Here is an 18,089-nt window from a genome sequence, read left to right as displayed (position 1 = left end):
AGAAATACTATGATTACGAATTCTTATTTATAGAAGCATCATTCCCATGGAACCCTAAAAATACTCACCTGCGGTAAAATGGCGGCGTTTATTGTTAGTAGTTACAGTTGTTACTGAGAATACAATAATTACAATGCCACGTACATACGATACTTTGACTGTTGTAGTAGTAAGGTTGGTCAAGCCAATCATATCAAACTGTATAATCGCTTCTTCTACACATTTCGTATTTGAAGTACTTCAACAGCCATTTATATAATTTTTTTTTTTTTGGTTAATATAAACTTTTTCATCAAATGTTTATACAATGATGTGGGACGTCAGAGCAAAATCATTTTAATAAAATATTTTTTTTTATCTACTATGAACTACTTATTTTAATAGATATATAAATGTGTAAAATATGTCGTTTATATCAAAATGAAACAAACTGAAAACGAACGTGTTCCACTGCACGTTATTTATTAATCTACCTATTTAGTACATCACTGAGCTCGCGGCCACGAGAGCGGCACTCTTTAAAACAACACAACAAAAACGAAGTACACGTCTAGGTTCAGTCAACTATGGAATTGCAGCGATGTTCTTTGTCTGCTATTCCTAGACCATAATTTAGTCATCGCTAAGAAATACTCAAGTAGTCCACGCAAAAAATCTCCAATAAGTACGCCTGCCAGTCTGCCATTTTGAGAGGCGAACGTTTTTTCTCCGCGCTCGTGGTCTGACCGTACAACTAGTGTGATACTGGTCGTATCATAAGATGTAGAGATTCCTATTTAGTAGTATTAAACACGAACTATTGAATTTTATTAATGTACTACAAAGTAAATTCAGAGGAAGGTTTTAATATTTATTTAAATTAATTCTGTAGTGGTTTTGTTAAGTTCTATACAGCACTGGTTACAGTTTTTAGGAATGAAATACGTATGATAGAATTTTATATTCACAAACAATCTATTTACAACCAAAACCCGCTGATTTCTATCTAGCGTGACCTTTATATTATTTTATAAGAGGTGCTGACCAAAACATAGCAATGAAAATAAACCCGGCTGGAGTTCGATAGCCGCGCTCAGGCATCGTGTCCGCCTGCGCCTGCGCATCTCACACACGACTCTTGTTAATAAACATGAAGAATAAAACAAACTTCATACAAAACTAGAATATGGCTTTTATATTCATTAACAAATATATATTTTTTTTATTCACACTGAATAGTTGTTTAGATACCGCTTATTCAGAAACTTCGTTCAAACCTGTTTTAATTAATTACACGATATCATCTATCCATAAAATATGTTCATTACCTCGTTAGGCGAACCACAAGTTTTTTTTACATAATATACCTATTCATAACTAAATTATACTTTAACTTTGCCTACGGAACGCATTGCGCTACACTGCGCTACGGTGCATCGTTGCAAGTTGTAGATGCAGCTACGATATCTACAACATCCGTAGAACTGCTACGGAATTGCATGTGCAAATTTATTGCCATTTTAAAAACGATTTTTTTTAAATAAAATAACTGTAACAGAATTCACACATTGAACAGGTGTTGAGGAGCTATGTTAAAACAACTAAATAATGGAATAATTTATTCTAGTGGCTATCTTTCCCTGATAATATTATTGATTAAAATTTTATATATCACACACACACACACACACACACATTTTGTGTCCATTCATTTGACTCTAGTATTTCATAATAAAATTTATAGTTCTACTCACTACTCAATAAGGGAAAATTAAATTGGCTGCTCTGATGCCATTAACACTGTTAATATTTCTGTACGTATGTACTATGTCTAGATATTAAAATGTTAAAAATGTGCAGGACACATGTTCGTGTCAACGACTCCTAGCACATTTGGATCCATGTGTTTGTAAAATATAATGTATGCATAAATTAAATATAATATATTTCATCACTTACAGCATGAACTGTAAGTTATTAACATTGTTTATAGAAACTAGAAAATCCTTGAAAGAAATAAAAAAAATACAAACAAATATCAGAAAATATTTATAAATTTTTGTCCAAGTTTCTCCTCACTATGGCCATGCAGATACCCTCATAGTCATGTAATTACCATTTTCTCAATCGTTGTAAATTTTAAAATTTTTTTATTATTATTTCTGATCTATAACAAAGTATGAAATATGTTATAGATATTTCTGCATTCATTGGATGAAAATTCCATATTAAGTGACTTGAATTACTTGAATAATTAAAATTTGATTCAATAACTATATTCGAGTGCTTCTTATTTATTAACACAAACAAAAACTGAATGATTAAAAATTTCAAAGTATTTTTTACAATATCGCCTAATATGATTTAATTCTCATAAAACTACTTAAAAAAAACAAGATCTAAAGAAAACCTCGGGTAAAAAAATACACCTTTCAGAAATGTTACATCTGTCGCTGACCATCAAACTGGTACTTCCTCATCGAGTCCACTTTTATAAATATATATTTTTTTATAACACTATAGGCATATTTTATATCAAATAAGCTCCATATAGAATAGAAATATATATATAAATAGTTATTCATACGAATGTTGTATAAAATATCCCGAAATAAAATACCCAAATGAATTCCAGTTGCTTCAAATGTCAGTGTTACAATATCATAACATTCCTTGACCCATTTAAAATGTGACCCTCGATAATCTAATTCAACGCTCACAAAGCCATTGAGTTCCACACGTACCAGTTAGCATATAATTGTAATTTATAAAGTTATTGTTATAGAAATTTCAATAAATTTTTTTGCTATGCCAGATTCTTTACCAACAGAACTATGTATCTGTGTCGATATATCAGTAGTCTTAGATTATTTTTTATAATTAAATATATGTATATGCGTATTCCAAAGACCTAATTCTCATTACATCTAATGACGTCATGAAATCAAGGGTACATAATACAACGTCAAACGAAGGGTATGAGTGTAACCTCGTAAAGAATTGTAAAACACTTCAGACCCTTCTGCTATATGATACCGGTCTCAAACTGGTTGTCTGTCCTTGAAGCACAAAGATTTCCGCATGTGGCCCCACGCTATCAATGACTTCATTTTGTACCATCGCATCCAATGTTTCAAAATACCGAGTTGACCAAATTTATTGTGTTTTTGTCCTTGCATGTATAACAATAAATAATTAATTTTTCAATGGCACACATTGATTGTTTAAACAAAATCAGAAAATTTGTACTTATTGAGGAATTATCAGGAACAAAATTCTTTACATTCATTGCAAAAAGATCTTGATTTGTAAACGAAATCATTAGTAAATCATGTTTGGCATCTTGAATTCTAAAGAGCATGTTTTTACTTAGATATAACAAAACTTGCCCTTCCTTAATCTTCCCTCTCAGCTTTTGTTGTGGACAAATTCCTAACCAGTTTAGAATGAAAAAGGAACACGAGGGCTATAGGTTAACGCACCGCAAATAATATGAAAAAATCTGCTGATACACAGGTATTGAGGCAACAATTTATGCCCTAATTTATTCTTAATAACATAAAGGTATGCCCTTACGCTAACTGTATTAGGTTCTGTAGTCGAATGAAAACCGTAATAAATTAAATTTTATTGAATTATAGTTGTAAAACTCGTTCTACTGCTGCTTTATATCTCATTTTGCTATCAGCGAAGATAACTATACCTAACAGTCACGTAAAATAAAAATCCAGAGAGATTTGAACTTCGCAGACTTAAGTCGATGACGACAGGTGTCGGCGAGGCGGAAAAGTTGCCAAATTACATAAAATGACCGCTCAATTTGGATCCGAGCCAAGTAAAATCAAACATTAGAATTCTATTTGTTAAATTATGCAGTTTGTCTGACAACATTAGTTAGATCGACCACATCACGTCATTGTTTTTTTATAATTTCAATATTTTCTTCAACACGCGTTAAGTTCTAAAATTCATAATTGGGTATATTGATATTGTACTAAACTATTGGGGATATATTATTCTAGCAACATCCTGTTACCTTTTAGAGCAAATGAATATAGCTTATTTCTAGGTTTCAATCATTTTAATAATAAAGCACCTCACACGTTAATTATTTAAACATTCCATGGAACGCACATGACATGCACGCAATGTGTCAGCCGTATGCGGTAATAAATTCATTGTGTAATGGCATGTTTTAAATTGGACCGTCCCTCCCAATAGCGCCCCGCTCATCGCCGCCATTATCTAACCTCGTTGTATCTATTCAGTTCTGAAACGCATCTCTAAACGCACATATGTATATTACTAGCGCCATCTATTAGGAAATTTTTAAACCCACACGCATTCACACCTAACCGGTAGTTGTGTGAGTAGGTGGCCAAATTATTATTATTGTTATAAATTTGTGCGTGACGTGACGTTTAGATCTGGTACCACGGAAATGTAAATGCAAGTTAAGGTCATTACAAACGTATCGTTCTCTAAACTTTTTGTTGTAATAATACAACAATGTAATTTAAATATTAATTTGCTTTTTTGTTACGTTTGTTTCGTAAACACAATGACGTATCTTAAAAATAAAAAATAGTTGCAAATATTATTGACAATATAATCATTCATGACCCCTGCAACTTAAATGTGGATGAAAAATCAAAATTTTAATATTGTTTATCTAATGCATCACTACTAAACTAATTTAAAAAACGTATTAAAAGCAATATACGCAGCCTTACAATTTTTAAACGCCTTACGCTACTAAATGCGTTATTTATTGCCACAGGCGTAGTTGAGTTATCAAGGATTATTGTGAATGTGTGAAACATGCGTCTTGTACTCACAATGTAAGTCTTTATCTATGTGTATGTGTAGCGCTCACGGACACAGCTGAACAAAACGCAGCGCCTTCTTGCGGAATGGCCATGAAATATTTACATAACTACGTGTACTAAGGGAGTTATACGAGGTCGAACGAAATAGGTCTTCGTTACAAATAAAATATGTTAATTGCTTAGTTTAATTAAACATTTGACTATAAGATGTTCTTTCTTTGCAGCTTAGAAATAAGGAACAAATTAATCAGAATTAAAAATAATATTAATCATTACGCCAAAATCTCAAAAATATAACTGTATTACTATTTTATAATATCGTTAAAATTTTGAGTATTCTTATGGTTTTATTTTGCAATTGTTTTTATCTTTTCCAAAAGTATTAAGTTTTTGTGTACGTATAACCATAAAATTTATTTTAGTAACTTGTTAATAAACGACCATTTTATCTAGGTTATTGTTTAGTTAGCAAATTTGATAGAGTCCAATCTTATTTTTTATAAAAATCATCAATTTCGTTCTGTCTAAGTTAGAAAGACTAATGCATAATTATTATGTATTTTTTTAAAAATACTCATTATTAATACTTCAAATATATGTATTTGGTTAACTTAATAAGTCATTTGAAATGGGATAACATATCATCAAACAAGTACATTTCGTTTCTACTAATAGATTTATAAATAAACTTAATTCATAATTAAAATTTTCGGAGCTGTTAAAATATCAAAGTTATTTAAGACAAGATTAACAATACCAACATCACAATCAATATAAAATCAACAATACTAATGATAATTAAACAAAGAATGGATACTCCATAATATATTTTTTATGTAAATAATAGTAATCAATTTAGTTTTAATAAATGTAAAATTAACGATTATGTAGTTTAAAATAACTTCAGTTTGATATTAAAAATAATAGCATGGCAACTTTTATTGATTTCTTGACAACTAAGATTTTGACAATCCTTGAATCTGACGTTTTCCTCAATCAGGCGTTCGTGTAACGCAAAAATAAAAAGCAATTCTATTGCGTAAAACAATTTTCAATAATGACTTCTGTGGCTCGAGCGGGGCACTTAGCTCCATTTTTTAAGGCCTCTTGCTCTATCACTAATAATGGCCTGAAGCCCGTTGTAGCAATCGCAGCCCCAGCAGAAAAACTGGTCGTCCAACCTCTGCCAAAAACTTCGACTGTTCAGTCACTTCATGGGGCCCTGCCCGTACAGAGTTTGAAAGTAAGACACGGAAATTTCGGTAAGTAAAGTAATTTTGAACGACTGAAGTTGTTTTTTGCAGTGATATATGTTAAAATTTCTTGTTACATAACATGTCATTTTCAGCCCCAACTCAAGTACGTTTTGCGCATACTGATATCGCTTATCCCGACTTTTCCGCCTATCGTCGCAAGGAGAGCCAGGACCCAAAGGTTAAGGCCGATGACAGTGTCGATCGCCGCCAAGCCTTCACCTACCTTATTGCAGGAGGTTAGTTTTTTTTAATCATTCCATCTATACTGAGACAACAACAATATCCCTTCTATGTGAATATATAGCAGTCCAAGCAATTACATAAACCATACTATTGAACTGTTGATTGTTTTATAACCCATTGTCATAATATTATAAATGTAAATTGTTGCAATGTCAATATGCAACTTTTATTTAGACAGTTAACTTATTATCAACCTACTGTGAAGCACGACAGGCTAATATAATATTGATGAAATAATTGAGAAAGATAGACTAATTATGAGACTAAATTATATAGGTACAGAATTAACCAGATGTTCAAATAATGGGATAACAGCACTATCACAAATCATTAAAAGAACTATAGAGACATACTAGAAGATTAGTGGGCTTCTTATACTTTTCTGTTGTTTTTAAGAATATGTAAGAATTTTTTTTTTATTAAAATCCACTAGCGGGATCTGTTGCGAGTGCCTATGCTGCTAAGTCTGTGGTCACACAGTTTGTGTCATCGATGGCGGCTGCCGCCGACGTCTTGGCTTTAGCTAAGATTGAAATTAAACTTGGTGATATTCCCGAAGGAAAGTCTGTTACCTTCAAATGGCGTGGAAAGCCACTGTTCATTCGTCACAGGTAAATTACCTTACACAACATAATTGTAAAAAATATTCTGCATTATTTTACCTTGCAAGCACATATCATAGTGCAATAAGGATAGAAGCTTAAAGAAACACATTTATTATTAGTTATATACCTAGACATATTATTTATCATAAAAATGGTTATTTAATAACATTAACTAATTTCCAGGACAGCAAACGAAATCTCAACCGAGAAGGCAGTCCCTGTAGACCAGCTTCGAGACCCCGAACATGATGACCAACGCACCCAAGACCCTAAATGGCTTGTGGTGATCGGTGTGTGCACCCACTTAGGTTGTGTGCCTGTTGCAAACGCTGGAGATTTTGGCGGTTACTACTGCCCTTGCCACGGTTCCCATTATGATGCTTCTGGCCGCATTCGCAAAGGCCCAGCACCTCTCAACCTTGAAGTACCCCCGCACACGTTTGTAGATGAAAGCCTCCTAGTTGTAGGATAAACGATTATGAAGTAGACAAATTATTTATATGCTACATCATTATAGCAGTCAATCAATAAATGTGATTATAATTTAATTTGTGTTTCTTTTTCTCTATTAATGTCTAAGTCAAGTCAATGGCACATGTTGTTTGGTTACGAATAAGTATAATTTACAAGAGAGGTTTAATATTCAACGTAATACATTGTATCGTATCTTTAACTGCAATCGATAATAATTTTAGGTTCAGACAGACGTGTAAAAAAATGCCCAAGTAACATGAGGCTATCTTTTTAAGGTTTTCTATTACAATTATTCATAATAATTTGATGCTATCATATAATGTTTCTAAAGACAAAAGGCCTTTAAAAATTAATGTAATGTCTGTCTGTTGATAGGACCACCAACAGAGACAATTTGTTGAGGAATTAAAATTAGGGTTGCACTGAAGCTAGTATTTACTCAAGAATGTTCTTGGCATATATTTATACGATAATTAATTTGCTCATAAGGTTCTAGTGTCAACTTATTGCGAATACAGTGTTTCTTATGTTTTGACAACATCTGAAATCCAAGAAATTAATAAAAGCTTAAAATATGAAATCCACCCATCCTCACTGTTATTTAGCTTTGGAAAATTATTCTTTAATTAGATTTAAGAGTTCCGCGAGTATACATTTAAATTAAACTAATACCACGCCGCGAGTGTGTAGTTAAAATTATAAAAAATGCGTAGTGAAACCGAAAATATTCGTTTTATTTAAATTATTCCTTAAATACATTTGTTTAAAATTTTAATTTGTGATAAATAAAACCTGATGAGTATTTCTGCATCAAATATTAAAATGGTGTCTAATTATTTAACACATTATTTCTATTTAAATGAAACTAATATTTAAAACACCGTGACCACGGTTGCATAAAAGTAACGGAAATTTCGGGAGTATGCAGTTTTTTACAAAAAAAAAGCAGGCGTAGTATATCCGAAAAATATTGTTTTTAAATAAATAAAAATCACGAAAGTCTTAGATGTCACTACATTATTTCTAATTTATTAAAAAAAAAAATATTCACAATAATATCCTGCTTTAATATTTATATTATTTTTGATTTATATTTGTTAGTGGTTTTTATTAAAAATAAAAACTGTTATCAACTTAAATACCTTTCGATTCTCTTGAGCGTGTTCATTTTGCGTTTAGAGTATTTTATCAACTAAATTAAAGACATAAAACCAATATATAGATATACATTTCATTACAATAGAAACACAATCTCTAACTCAAGTATTGAATACTTTAATAATTGACAAAAAAAAACTATTTTCGCCAATCTTAAGTAGAGGTATGTAAGTTTTAATAAAAAAGTGAATTAATTTTTTATTACTAGTATACCAATAAAAATGATCACTATTCATTCAAACCATAGACCAAATCAAAAATATGTCAGAGCCCTTATATTAATAAATTAGAAATTAAAATGTTTTACGTTCAGCTGATTTGAGTCCTCAGAGTTCAGTTTAGTGCTACCGTATTGTCGGTGCCTTACAAAAGCATTTCATTTTTCCCCGACTCCGCGCGCGAAAACATGCCAGGTAGATGAAAATATTGAGGTGATGCAATGCAACAAGTTACGATTTAAATAAAAAATTATATAATGCATCAATATGAAGTAATGAACTTTAAACACCTAAATTAGTGTAAATTAATGAAGTCTAAGGCATGTACATGTTTTATTTTATATATTCTTTAGTTTTACTTTTATATTTAATCTGCTCTTTTTTGAAGTCGGTAAAAAAAGATACATTTTGTGATGTTTTAGGTCCTGATAAATACTCTTAGTAAATTATGTACATTCAAATGTTAGGGTTATTATGTGTATTGTAGTTATAAAAAAAAATACCATTTGTCCGGTACGGGGTGTTTGCTATAAAAATTGGACAGGCGAAATCAGTAAGCACCAAATCATAGTTATTATTTAATCAAACAAATTTGTATACATATATAGCTTTCCTTGAACAACTTTTTTAATATCTTATAAATGAACCATTTTCGTAATTTTTTATTTGAGTTTAATTTTTATTGATACATTATTATTAATTTTTTTTTGTGTAAAATAAAATATACAGATTTGATTTGTAATTGTTTTAATATCGTTACCGTTTGTTTTTTTAATGTTTTATATATGCTTTAGACGGTACAATCTACGTAACATCTAATATAGACTACTAAAATTTACATACATTTACAAGATTTATAACTGGGATTTTATTTATAAGTATTTAAAATTTTAGGTACATTAATTAGGATTAATATAATTAAAAAAAAATTCAATACAGATAAGAAAATGGCAACCGAACAGCGACATAATTATATTGTTAGGCCTAAAATACAATACAATAAATATTCTCAGTGGATTATCAAAACGAATTTATAAATGGTCTACTGAATATTAATACATGTGTGACATTTCAGCTCTTAAACAAATAGGTTACAATGTTAATTTGGAAATAATCCCAGTTCTTAAAATTTTTTAGACAAAAATACAATTTTTATGAACATTGAAATCTATCACTAGGAGTTAAGTAACCAATTAACATATCCAAAAACTAAATGAATATTTACAAGAGGATGGAAAGTGCTTACATATTTGGCAAAAATAATTTAATTATACCTATATTAATCTAAAACATTTGATGAATAGGAAATCAAAAAACCTGATCCGTTTATCAAATACTGGTCACACAAAGTTATTTTTTAACATAATATGACAAATGTAAAAAAAAAAAGTATTTGAAATTATGGAAATCGAAATTAATAATAAGCGCGCGAATCGAATACAGATAATTTTCGAATGAAGAACGAGAAATAAAGATAATATAATTAATATATATTCTATAAAATTTTTATCAAAATGAGTTTTCCCTATTGTTAAGGTAGCGTTTAATAAGAAGATACTTTATACGAAAATTATAATAATTAAGAAACTGATTCTTTACAATTCGGGGTACTTTGTCGACATATAAATTTTTTTGTATCACAACACTAACCCATTCCTTAGTGACGTACGATTCGTACAGAAACAGTACGGATTTCAACATTTTTTAAAGAAAAGTATTAAAAAAAATACTATGATTCTAAAATTATTTTGTATACAATTAAGCTAATAGCCGTGGTCCCTACGTTTTATATATATGCACAGCGACACAGACACGTAAAAATTCAAATTAGAAAGTACCCGATGTTTGAAATGTATGCTACGAGAATAATTGTCAGTTTTAGCTCAGAGCGACAAAAACGACATAACCTCTTAGAGCTTAAATACTTTTAGTATGATTCTAAACGTATGTGTGACCAGTATCCAAGGCAAAGCACACAATAAATATGAGTTAAGCTCAAGCCCTTCCGAATGATAGCTAGAATGTTACATTTTGTACATTTGACTTTCACTCTCACCTCAAACATTGTTCCAATCTGTTCATATGGCACAGGAAAATATTGAACAAAACAACGCCCGTCCTCGGAATGTCAACGTTATTACATGTTATAAAAAATATTTAATGTTCGAAATACAAAGGAAATAAGAAAAATGTCTCAACTTTAATATAGTACACTCTCATATCATAACACTTATAGCACATTTATATTGAACACAGATTACGATTCACATTCAAATTGTAGACATAGCATCTATTACATGGAATATATAAATATATATGACAAAATATTCCTTTCTATTATCTATTTAATTTAATTATTTCGGATATAATTCTTTGTTTAAAAATTTCTCTATTCGTAATGTTAAATACATCAAACGTGAATGACCATCGCCGGGACAATGTAAATAGTTTTGTGCGACACATAAATCATAATAACGTTCTAAAACTCATCACTAACTGTCAATGTCATAGAGTATTGTCAAAAGTCTTCGTCATACGTCACATACAGGAAGCTCTGAGGTGATATTAACTAGTTTGAGCTCCGTATGAATTGTGCCTAGTGATGTAGGGCTCCGGTGGCGGCGGGGTCGTCTAGCAGTCCGCGGTGTATACGGGCGCCAGGTCCAGGGTGAGGTGTCGCAGCGCGCGGTCGCGGGAAGCGGAGCGGGCGGCGCGCGAGGATTTTATGATCTGAAGCACCATCGCCTTACAGTCGTGACAGACTGCCATCTGCACGCCTCGCAGTCTCTCCGCCGCGCCCGAACCCGCACTGCGACCGTACCTCGCTCTGATGACAATGAAACGTCATTAAATCAGTATTCACTGGGGCTTACAACTGATAAGAGAAAATAATTTCGCTCGTTACTTTATTTTAACTTTAATTTCTCGATTATATATTAGATATAAAACAAAATTAGCGCTTTTTATTAAACAATTTACCAATCAAGTTCACGTAGGTATGACAAGCATACATACTGTCAGTGATAAAATAAACTGTGCTATAAATTCTAGAACAAATATTAAAACACACCGCGCTGAGTGGCAAAGACGTGTTTCGTGAAGGGTTTATTTACAATCATATCCAAATGTTAAAAAACCTGCGATCGAATGTGGAGAATGTGGATAGCGGTGTTGAGACACAGGGCATGCTGCCGGGGCCGCCGGAGGAGTCCGAGAAGCCGAGGGCGGAGGCGCCGCGGGAGCCCGGGGCTGACGTGATGCGGCGCGAGCCCGGGCTGCTGGGGGCCGAGCCTACACTGTTCTCTACCGACGCCTGACGAACATAACATAAACATTGATATAAATGATTTTAATGGAGATACTCTGAGTTAACACCGAAGTATAATATTATTAAATAAAAAAAAGATGTTCTTAGATAAATATATTTAAATTTCCATCACATCCAAGTGAATAGACATTTTGTTTGTGATGAATATATTAGTTGGTATAACCACGTGTCCTACGTTAACTGTCCGCTGGTGACTCACCGCGTGTTCGGGCAACACGAGCCGCGCCATCAGCGAGCGGGGGAAGGCGGTCTCCTCGTCGGGGGAGGGGAGCAAGGACGGCGACAACAACGCCACGGGGACGTGCGCGAAGTGTTCCGTCGGGATACGCATCTATTATATTATAACAATATCGCAATATGTTAATTAAATATAAATTATAGTTATTTTTAACATCAATCAGCAGAGAAAAATATAAATTTTTTTTTGGTACTAAGCACAAATATTAAATATGATAATTTAGTTTAAAAGAAATTTTGTTTTTTCATAAATTTCGTTGATTTTGAAGTCTGAATATATATATATATATATATTGTAGGAATATGAGAGGGTAGAAGAGAATCAATGTAGGAATATGAGAGGGTAGGAGAGACTCAAACGACATATAAGCAGTTGTCAGAGGACATCAGGACTCTTTTTTCGTTCGTAACGCGCGTTGGTGTGATAGTTTAGTCGTTAGTAGATTTTCGAAGTGTGTTTAAATCTTTCGATTGTATTATATTCGGATTTCATTTAACGATTAGTTTAAATCAAGATAGTTGAAAGTTATTCATTTAGAATTGTTTTTATTTTTGTGTAAATTTAATAAATTTGCAGTGGAATTGTATCGAATGTTATTTTTTAAAAAGTCAATTCTTACCTTGTTTCTAAGATCAGAAGTGGGATACGTACCTTGAGAACCCCGTTTGGTAAGGCCTTGTTATTTCAATTTACCCACACATTATTTTTTTTGTGTTTTATTAAATATTTCATTATAACTTTTTTTTAGACACTGAGTTATTTTAAATATCGTGTTACGTTATTATCGAGAATATTAATTTGTGTTAATTACTTTGATTAAGCGGTGAGTAAGCTTTTATTGCGTTTGTTTGTTGATACGTTAATTTCTAGCGATCATACTTATTTAATTATTTTATTTTGTTACTAAAATGTCTGAACGTGAACGAAATTGTAGCCGCAGTGGTCTTGATAGTAATCCTCGTCGTGATCGTAGCTAGAGTCAGGGTAATAGTTCCCGTGAGTAATCCTTTGATGAGAATAACATGTTGAGACTTGATATGGAGGCAATGATGTCTCGTCTTAAAACGTTAGAGGCGAAAACAAGGGCTTCGTCCATGCCGCACCGCGCGTCGGTGAATTCACACGACTAGGAGGAATTGCGTTACAAAGGTTTGACGCCCGGTAGCGTTGTAATAGGCAGTCATCACGATAGTTGCAGACACCAACGCGCGTCCGCGATATATCTCGCGTTTCCGATCGTCGTGTACCCTATAGAATGCGTGAATTATCGTCGATAGGGCATCTGGTTTCTTCGACGCATGTGACTTGACGTGAAGCTATCATTCAGAATGTTATCATCATCAGGATCCGAGACCTCGCTCGATCACGACAAGTAGGCGACGCGGGTATACCATTGGAATTAGTACAGGCGAGTGTTACCGATTGCATTGCTAGTGCCATCAGATCAATTAGTACGGCTGAAAAATCTCGGTATTACTATATTTCGAACTTTGACCCAAATCTACACAACTTTGACGATTAGTGCATACAAGTTGATTGCGCGAAAGTTTTAAACAATTGGAATGATTTAGAATGCCTTTCGCGAATAGGAAATTGTTTGTTAGGGGATGCGAAATCTTGGCTCAATAAATGGGTGTCTAGCTACCGTAGTTGGACCAATTCTAAGAAAGAATTCAAACCTTTATGTCCTGGAGTACCAGATTTTGCTGGAATATTGTTTGAAGTTATGTCTAAGAATTCCGATCACTATCCAACGTACGCGTAATATGTACGCCGGTCGATACTTTGCTTACGTATAGTGCAAGGACTCGGTGAGGAGCTTATTTCGGTTATAATTATTCGCAGTGTCATTGATCCAAATATTAGGGCTACGGCGACAAATGCTAAACTATTTCCAAATGATTTAGTCGAATTCTTTTCAATCTATGTTAAACCAAATACAATTAGTGTTTCGAGACAACTATACTCGCGTTCGGAATAGTGAAACGTTACGACAGATAGACGATCTCTGGAGTATTCACGTAAACGTAATCTGAGTGATATCAGGTGCTTTTTCTGTGGGCAGTTGGGGCAAAAAGAAGCTTTGTGTAGTAAGAGACCCAAAATCGAACGGTTATCAGGGAGTTTATCAAATAGTGAGGGCGTTAAGTTATCTAGGCTCGAATCATGCACATATTTTATGAATTAATGGTGATGATTGTTCAGTCTGATGTTTCGATGACAATTGATACACCTCTGGTAGGTAACTATTTAGAGAGGGTTACTAAGAGGATAATTAATGAATTCTCTCGGTACTTGATTACGGGAACTGCTACATCAACCGTAAACATAGGTAGCATGTCAATTAAACTTAAATCCAGCATTCCTGTGTATAATCGGTCATATCAACTCTCACACGCTGAAACGATCCGTGGTCGTGACATAATAACAGATTTGCTTGAAAAGCAAATAATAAAGGAATGCTCGTTTTTAGCTACCACTATTGAATACCTGGGTCGTACGATTAGTAAAGGTCAGGATAGGCCAAGTCGTCAGAAAGTGCGGGCCTTAATTGATTCAGCCGAATAAAAAAAATCTTAAGCAAGTAAGGCAATTTCTGGGGTTAGCTAGCTATTTTAGGCGGTATATAGTTGGGTTTGCCCAAAGGGCTGCTTGCATAGCGGCACTTACTAAAAATTAACTTTCATTGAGGTGCTGAAAAACAGGCCGCTCGTGACTACATCATAGATTGTCTTACAAGTGAGCCAGTACTCGCCATTTATGATCCTACGCTGCCAATAGAAATACTACACAGATGCGAGCTCGATTGGTTACGGAGTCGTCATGATGAGAGTGCATAAGGGAAATCGTAAACGAGTACTGCCTTATTGTAGTAGACTCACTCAGGGGGCTGAGAGGAAGTAGCACTCGTACGAACTGAAGACGCTGGCAGTGATTAAGGTATTAGAGTATTTCAGGCATTATCTTGTGGTTGCACACTTCATCGTGGTTACTGACTGTAACGCGTTAAAATTTACCCAACGTAAGAAAGACTTGTTGCCAAGGGTGGCTCGGTGGTGGGTATACCTCCAAGAATTCGATTCTAACCTGGAATATAGAAAAGGTTGTTTTTTGTCCCATGCAGATTATCTTAGCCGCAATCCGGTTAACTTATGTACCATTAAAAGACCGCTAAATTGGGCGCAAGTTGCTCAGGCTTCTGACGAGAAAACTCACTCTCTAAGACAAAAACTGGTGAATGGGCAGTTAAACCTCAGTCGTTATGACATCCTTTAAGTCAAGCTCTCACCTATTGGTGAAAATCCTAATTTTTGTTGTTATATTCCAAAAGGCCATAGACTGTCTTATGTGTATTTTCACGACGAACATGATCATCAAGGGGTTGATAAAACTGTAGACTTGATAACAAAACACTTTTAGTTCCCAGGGTTGAGAACATTTGCAAAGAAAAAAAAATACATTTCCCATTGTTTGGTTTGCCTTTCTCATAAAAAGGTAGCTCGTGCTCTTTCACGGCTCATTCATTCATGGGAGAAAACCAGACGTAGCATTTGAGGCAGTCCATATGGACACCTTGGGCCCCCTACCAGAAACTGACGGTCACCGTCATGTACTTATTATTATAGACGCGTTTTCAAAATTTTGTTTATTGTATCCCATGTTCCGACAAGACACTGACGAACTAAAGCAACACTTCACTACCATGGTGTCTCTCTTTGGAACTCCAAAATTAATTGTCACTGATCGGGGACGCATGTTTCAATGTTTCAAAGCACTGATTTTATTAATTGGGTCAAGGACTTGGCCAGCTGTTTTGTTGAGGTTACAGCTAATCCTAAACATAACAAAACGCAAGACAACTCAATATTCTGCTTTAAACCTGCTTATAGGTGCTGAAGCTGCCACACCGCTCATACGTAGTTTGATACGAGACGTTACTGTTGAAGGCTCAAGTGGTAATCGAGAAGTCCTTCGTCAAATGAGTCGTCAGAGGGCATCTAAACTCCTTCGTGCCAACTAAACTCGTCAAGATGCCTATGCTAACTAAAGACGTAAACAGCTCACTCTTTTGAACTAAATTCCTTAATTTTTGTTACCAAGGTGGCTCAGTCAACAAGGAAGCTGGACTCATGTATGCGGGGACCATACCGGATTATGAAGACACTATCACACTGCCGATATGAGCTGCAGATGTTAGCTGGCTCATACGGCAAATCGACTCGAGCAGCTGCGGAATATATGGTCCCGTGGAAGTGAGAATGGACTCCCGATGTGTGTTCTGCTTTCTTTGATGGTGAGGTATTTGCCTTATTCTGCCTGAAATTTTGACTGAAACTCCTTTTGAGATTTTATTGAAACTTAATCCCATTGTGTTATTTATTTTAATTTTGTTTTGACACAAATCTCTAAATGTATTGGGGTTAAAGCGAGGAGACATGAGTTACTTGTTACGATGTGAGTGTTTGTCTTGGAGTGTATCGGACACGCTGTATTAGAGGTTAGATCTCTGGGTCTGGGATAGCTGTCTTGGAGTGCATCGGACAGGCTATGCCAGAAGTGGCGCTGTGCCTGGGACAACCGTTTGCCTTGGAGTGCATCGGGCCCGGTTGTCCTAGAAGTGGTGTTGTGTCTGGGATAACCGATTGCCTTGGAGTGCATCGGGCCGGTTATCCCGGAGGGGGGGACGCTTAGGTTGGGATAACCATTTGCCTTGGAGTGCATCGGGCCGGTTATCCTAAGAGGTACGTTGAGCCTGGGATAGCCGTTTACCTTGGAGTGCATCGGGTTCGGTTATCCCAGGAGGGACCATAGGCCTGGGATAATTGTTTATCTTGGAGTGCATCGGATACGTTATCCTGAGGTTCTGGTCTCTTGGTTAGGAATTAATTTAGTATGTTCGGAAGCTTGACTTTGATAGTGAGTTGTCTATCGAGCTGTGGTTGTAAAAGATCATGAGTTTATTTATGGGATGTTGGTCGGCCAACATTGCCTGTATCAGATGGTATGTTTTGGAATATGTTTTTATAATAACCTTCACACACACACCAAGTCATGCCTCAAGCAATTCCTTGTGGGTCTCTGACGAGGTGTGAGGGGGCGATCTTCCGACAAGTCCCGCCCCAAGTGGTTGGTTATTGGGATGTTTTACAACCACTTTGTGTGGGCTATGTTTGTTTAGCTCACTTTACATTGACGTTAACCATGATGTTACTGTTGAGTTAAATCAAAAATCGAAAAGATTTCTGCCTTTATATTTCTCAATTTCAGACGTAGACAATGAGGGAGAAGAATTGTGTCATGACGCCAACTTGCCTCCGGAGGTTGACCTGCCTGTGGAGGGGACTGAGCCGCAATCAAGCCCGTCTGGAATGTCAAGACATTCAAAACTGAATACGTCTAGTGCGAATGAAAAGAATTTCCTGCCCTTGGTGCTAATACTACGTTTTGGACGTCAAGAAAGTTAAACACAAAGGAGCCCGGGGACGTGCTCATGTCAGGAAAGGCCGTGTAGGAATATGAGAGGGTAGAAGAGAATCAATGTAGGAATATGAGAGGGTAGGAGAGACTCAAACGACATATAAGCAGTTGTCAGAGGACATCAGGACTCTTTTTTCGTTCGTAACGCGCGTTGGTGTGATAGTTTAGTCGTTAGTAGATTTTCGAAGTGTGTTTAAATCTTTCGATTGTATTATATTCGGATTTCATTTAACGATTAGTTTAAATCAAGATAGTTGAAAGTTATTCATTTAGAATTGTTTTT

General features: G+C 34.7%; 2 protein-coding genes across 6 annotated transcripts in view; one reads left to right on the top strand and one right to left on the bottom strand.

Moving 5' to 3' along the window:
* The first annotated feature begins 5,778 nt into the window (after nt 1–5,778).
* LOC116779799 (cytochrome b-c1 complex subunit Rieske, mitochondrial-like) lies at nt 5,779–7,460 on the top strand. Its single transcript, XM_032674253.2, has 4 exons — nt 5,779–6,070; nt 6,157–6,300; nt 6,741–6,918; nt 7,096–7,460. The coding sequence occupies exons 1-4, from the start codon at nt 5,866–5,868 to the stop codon at nt 7,382–7,384; spliced, it is 816 nt and encodes a 271-aa protein (XP_032530144.1). The 5' UTR covers nt 5,779–5,865; the 3' UTR covers nt 7,385–7,460.
* Nucleotides 7,461–9,492: 2,032 nt separating this feature from the next.
* LOC116779398 (protein spire) overlaps nt 9,493–18,089 on the bottom strand; it is an 87,168-nt gene continuing 78,571 nt past the window's right edge. For all 5 annotated transcript variants that reach the window (XM_032673657.2, XM_032673659.2, XM_032673662.2 and 2 more), the window contains 3 exons: nt 12,290–12,421; nt 11,900–12,075; nt 9,493–11,589 (listed from right to left, as the gene is read on the bottom strand). In XM_032673657.2, the coding sequence (XP_032529548.2) occupies nt 11,394–11,589; nt 11,900–12,075; nt 12,290–12,421 (504 nt within the window). In that variant the 3' untranslated portion in view covers nt 9,493–11,393. The remainder of the gene's footprint in view (nt 11,590–11,899; nt 12,076–12,289; nt 12,422–18,089) is intronic.

The sequence above is a fragment of the Danaus plexippus genome, chromosome 2 (genome assembly GCF_018135715.1).
Source record: "Danaus plexippus chromosome 2, MEX_DaPlex, whole genome shotgun sequence".
Taxonomy (NCBI): domain Eukaryota; kingdom Metazoa; phylum Arthropoda; class Insecta; order Lepidoptera; family Nymphalidae; genus Danaus; species Danaus plexippus.
Note: the sequence above shows the minus strand (reverse complement) of the source record. Positions and strands in the feature narration are given on the sequence as shown.

Bases quoted from the DNA above. Each gene is read 5' to 3' on its own strand.
- LOC116779799 (XM_032674253.2), top strand. From the start codon at position 5,866: ATGACTTCTGTGGCTCGAGCGGGGCACTTAGCTCCATTTTTTAAGGCC. The intron at 6,071-6,156 runs GTAAGTAAAGTA...TGTCATTTTCAG, and splicing joins AGTAAGACACGGAAATTTCG to CCCCAACTCAAGTACGTTTT. The intron at 6,919-7,095 runs GTAAATTACCTT...ACTAATTTCCAG, and splicing joins CCACTGTTCATTCGTCACAG to GACAGCAAACGAAATCTCAA.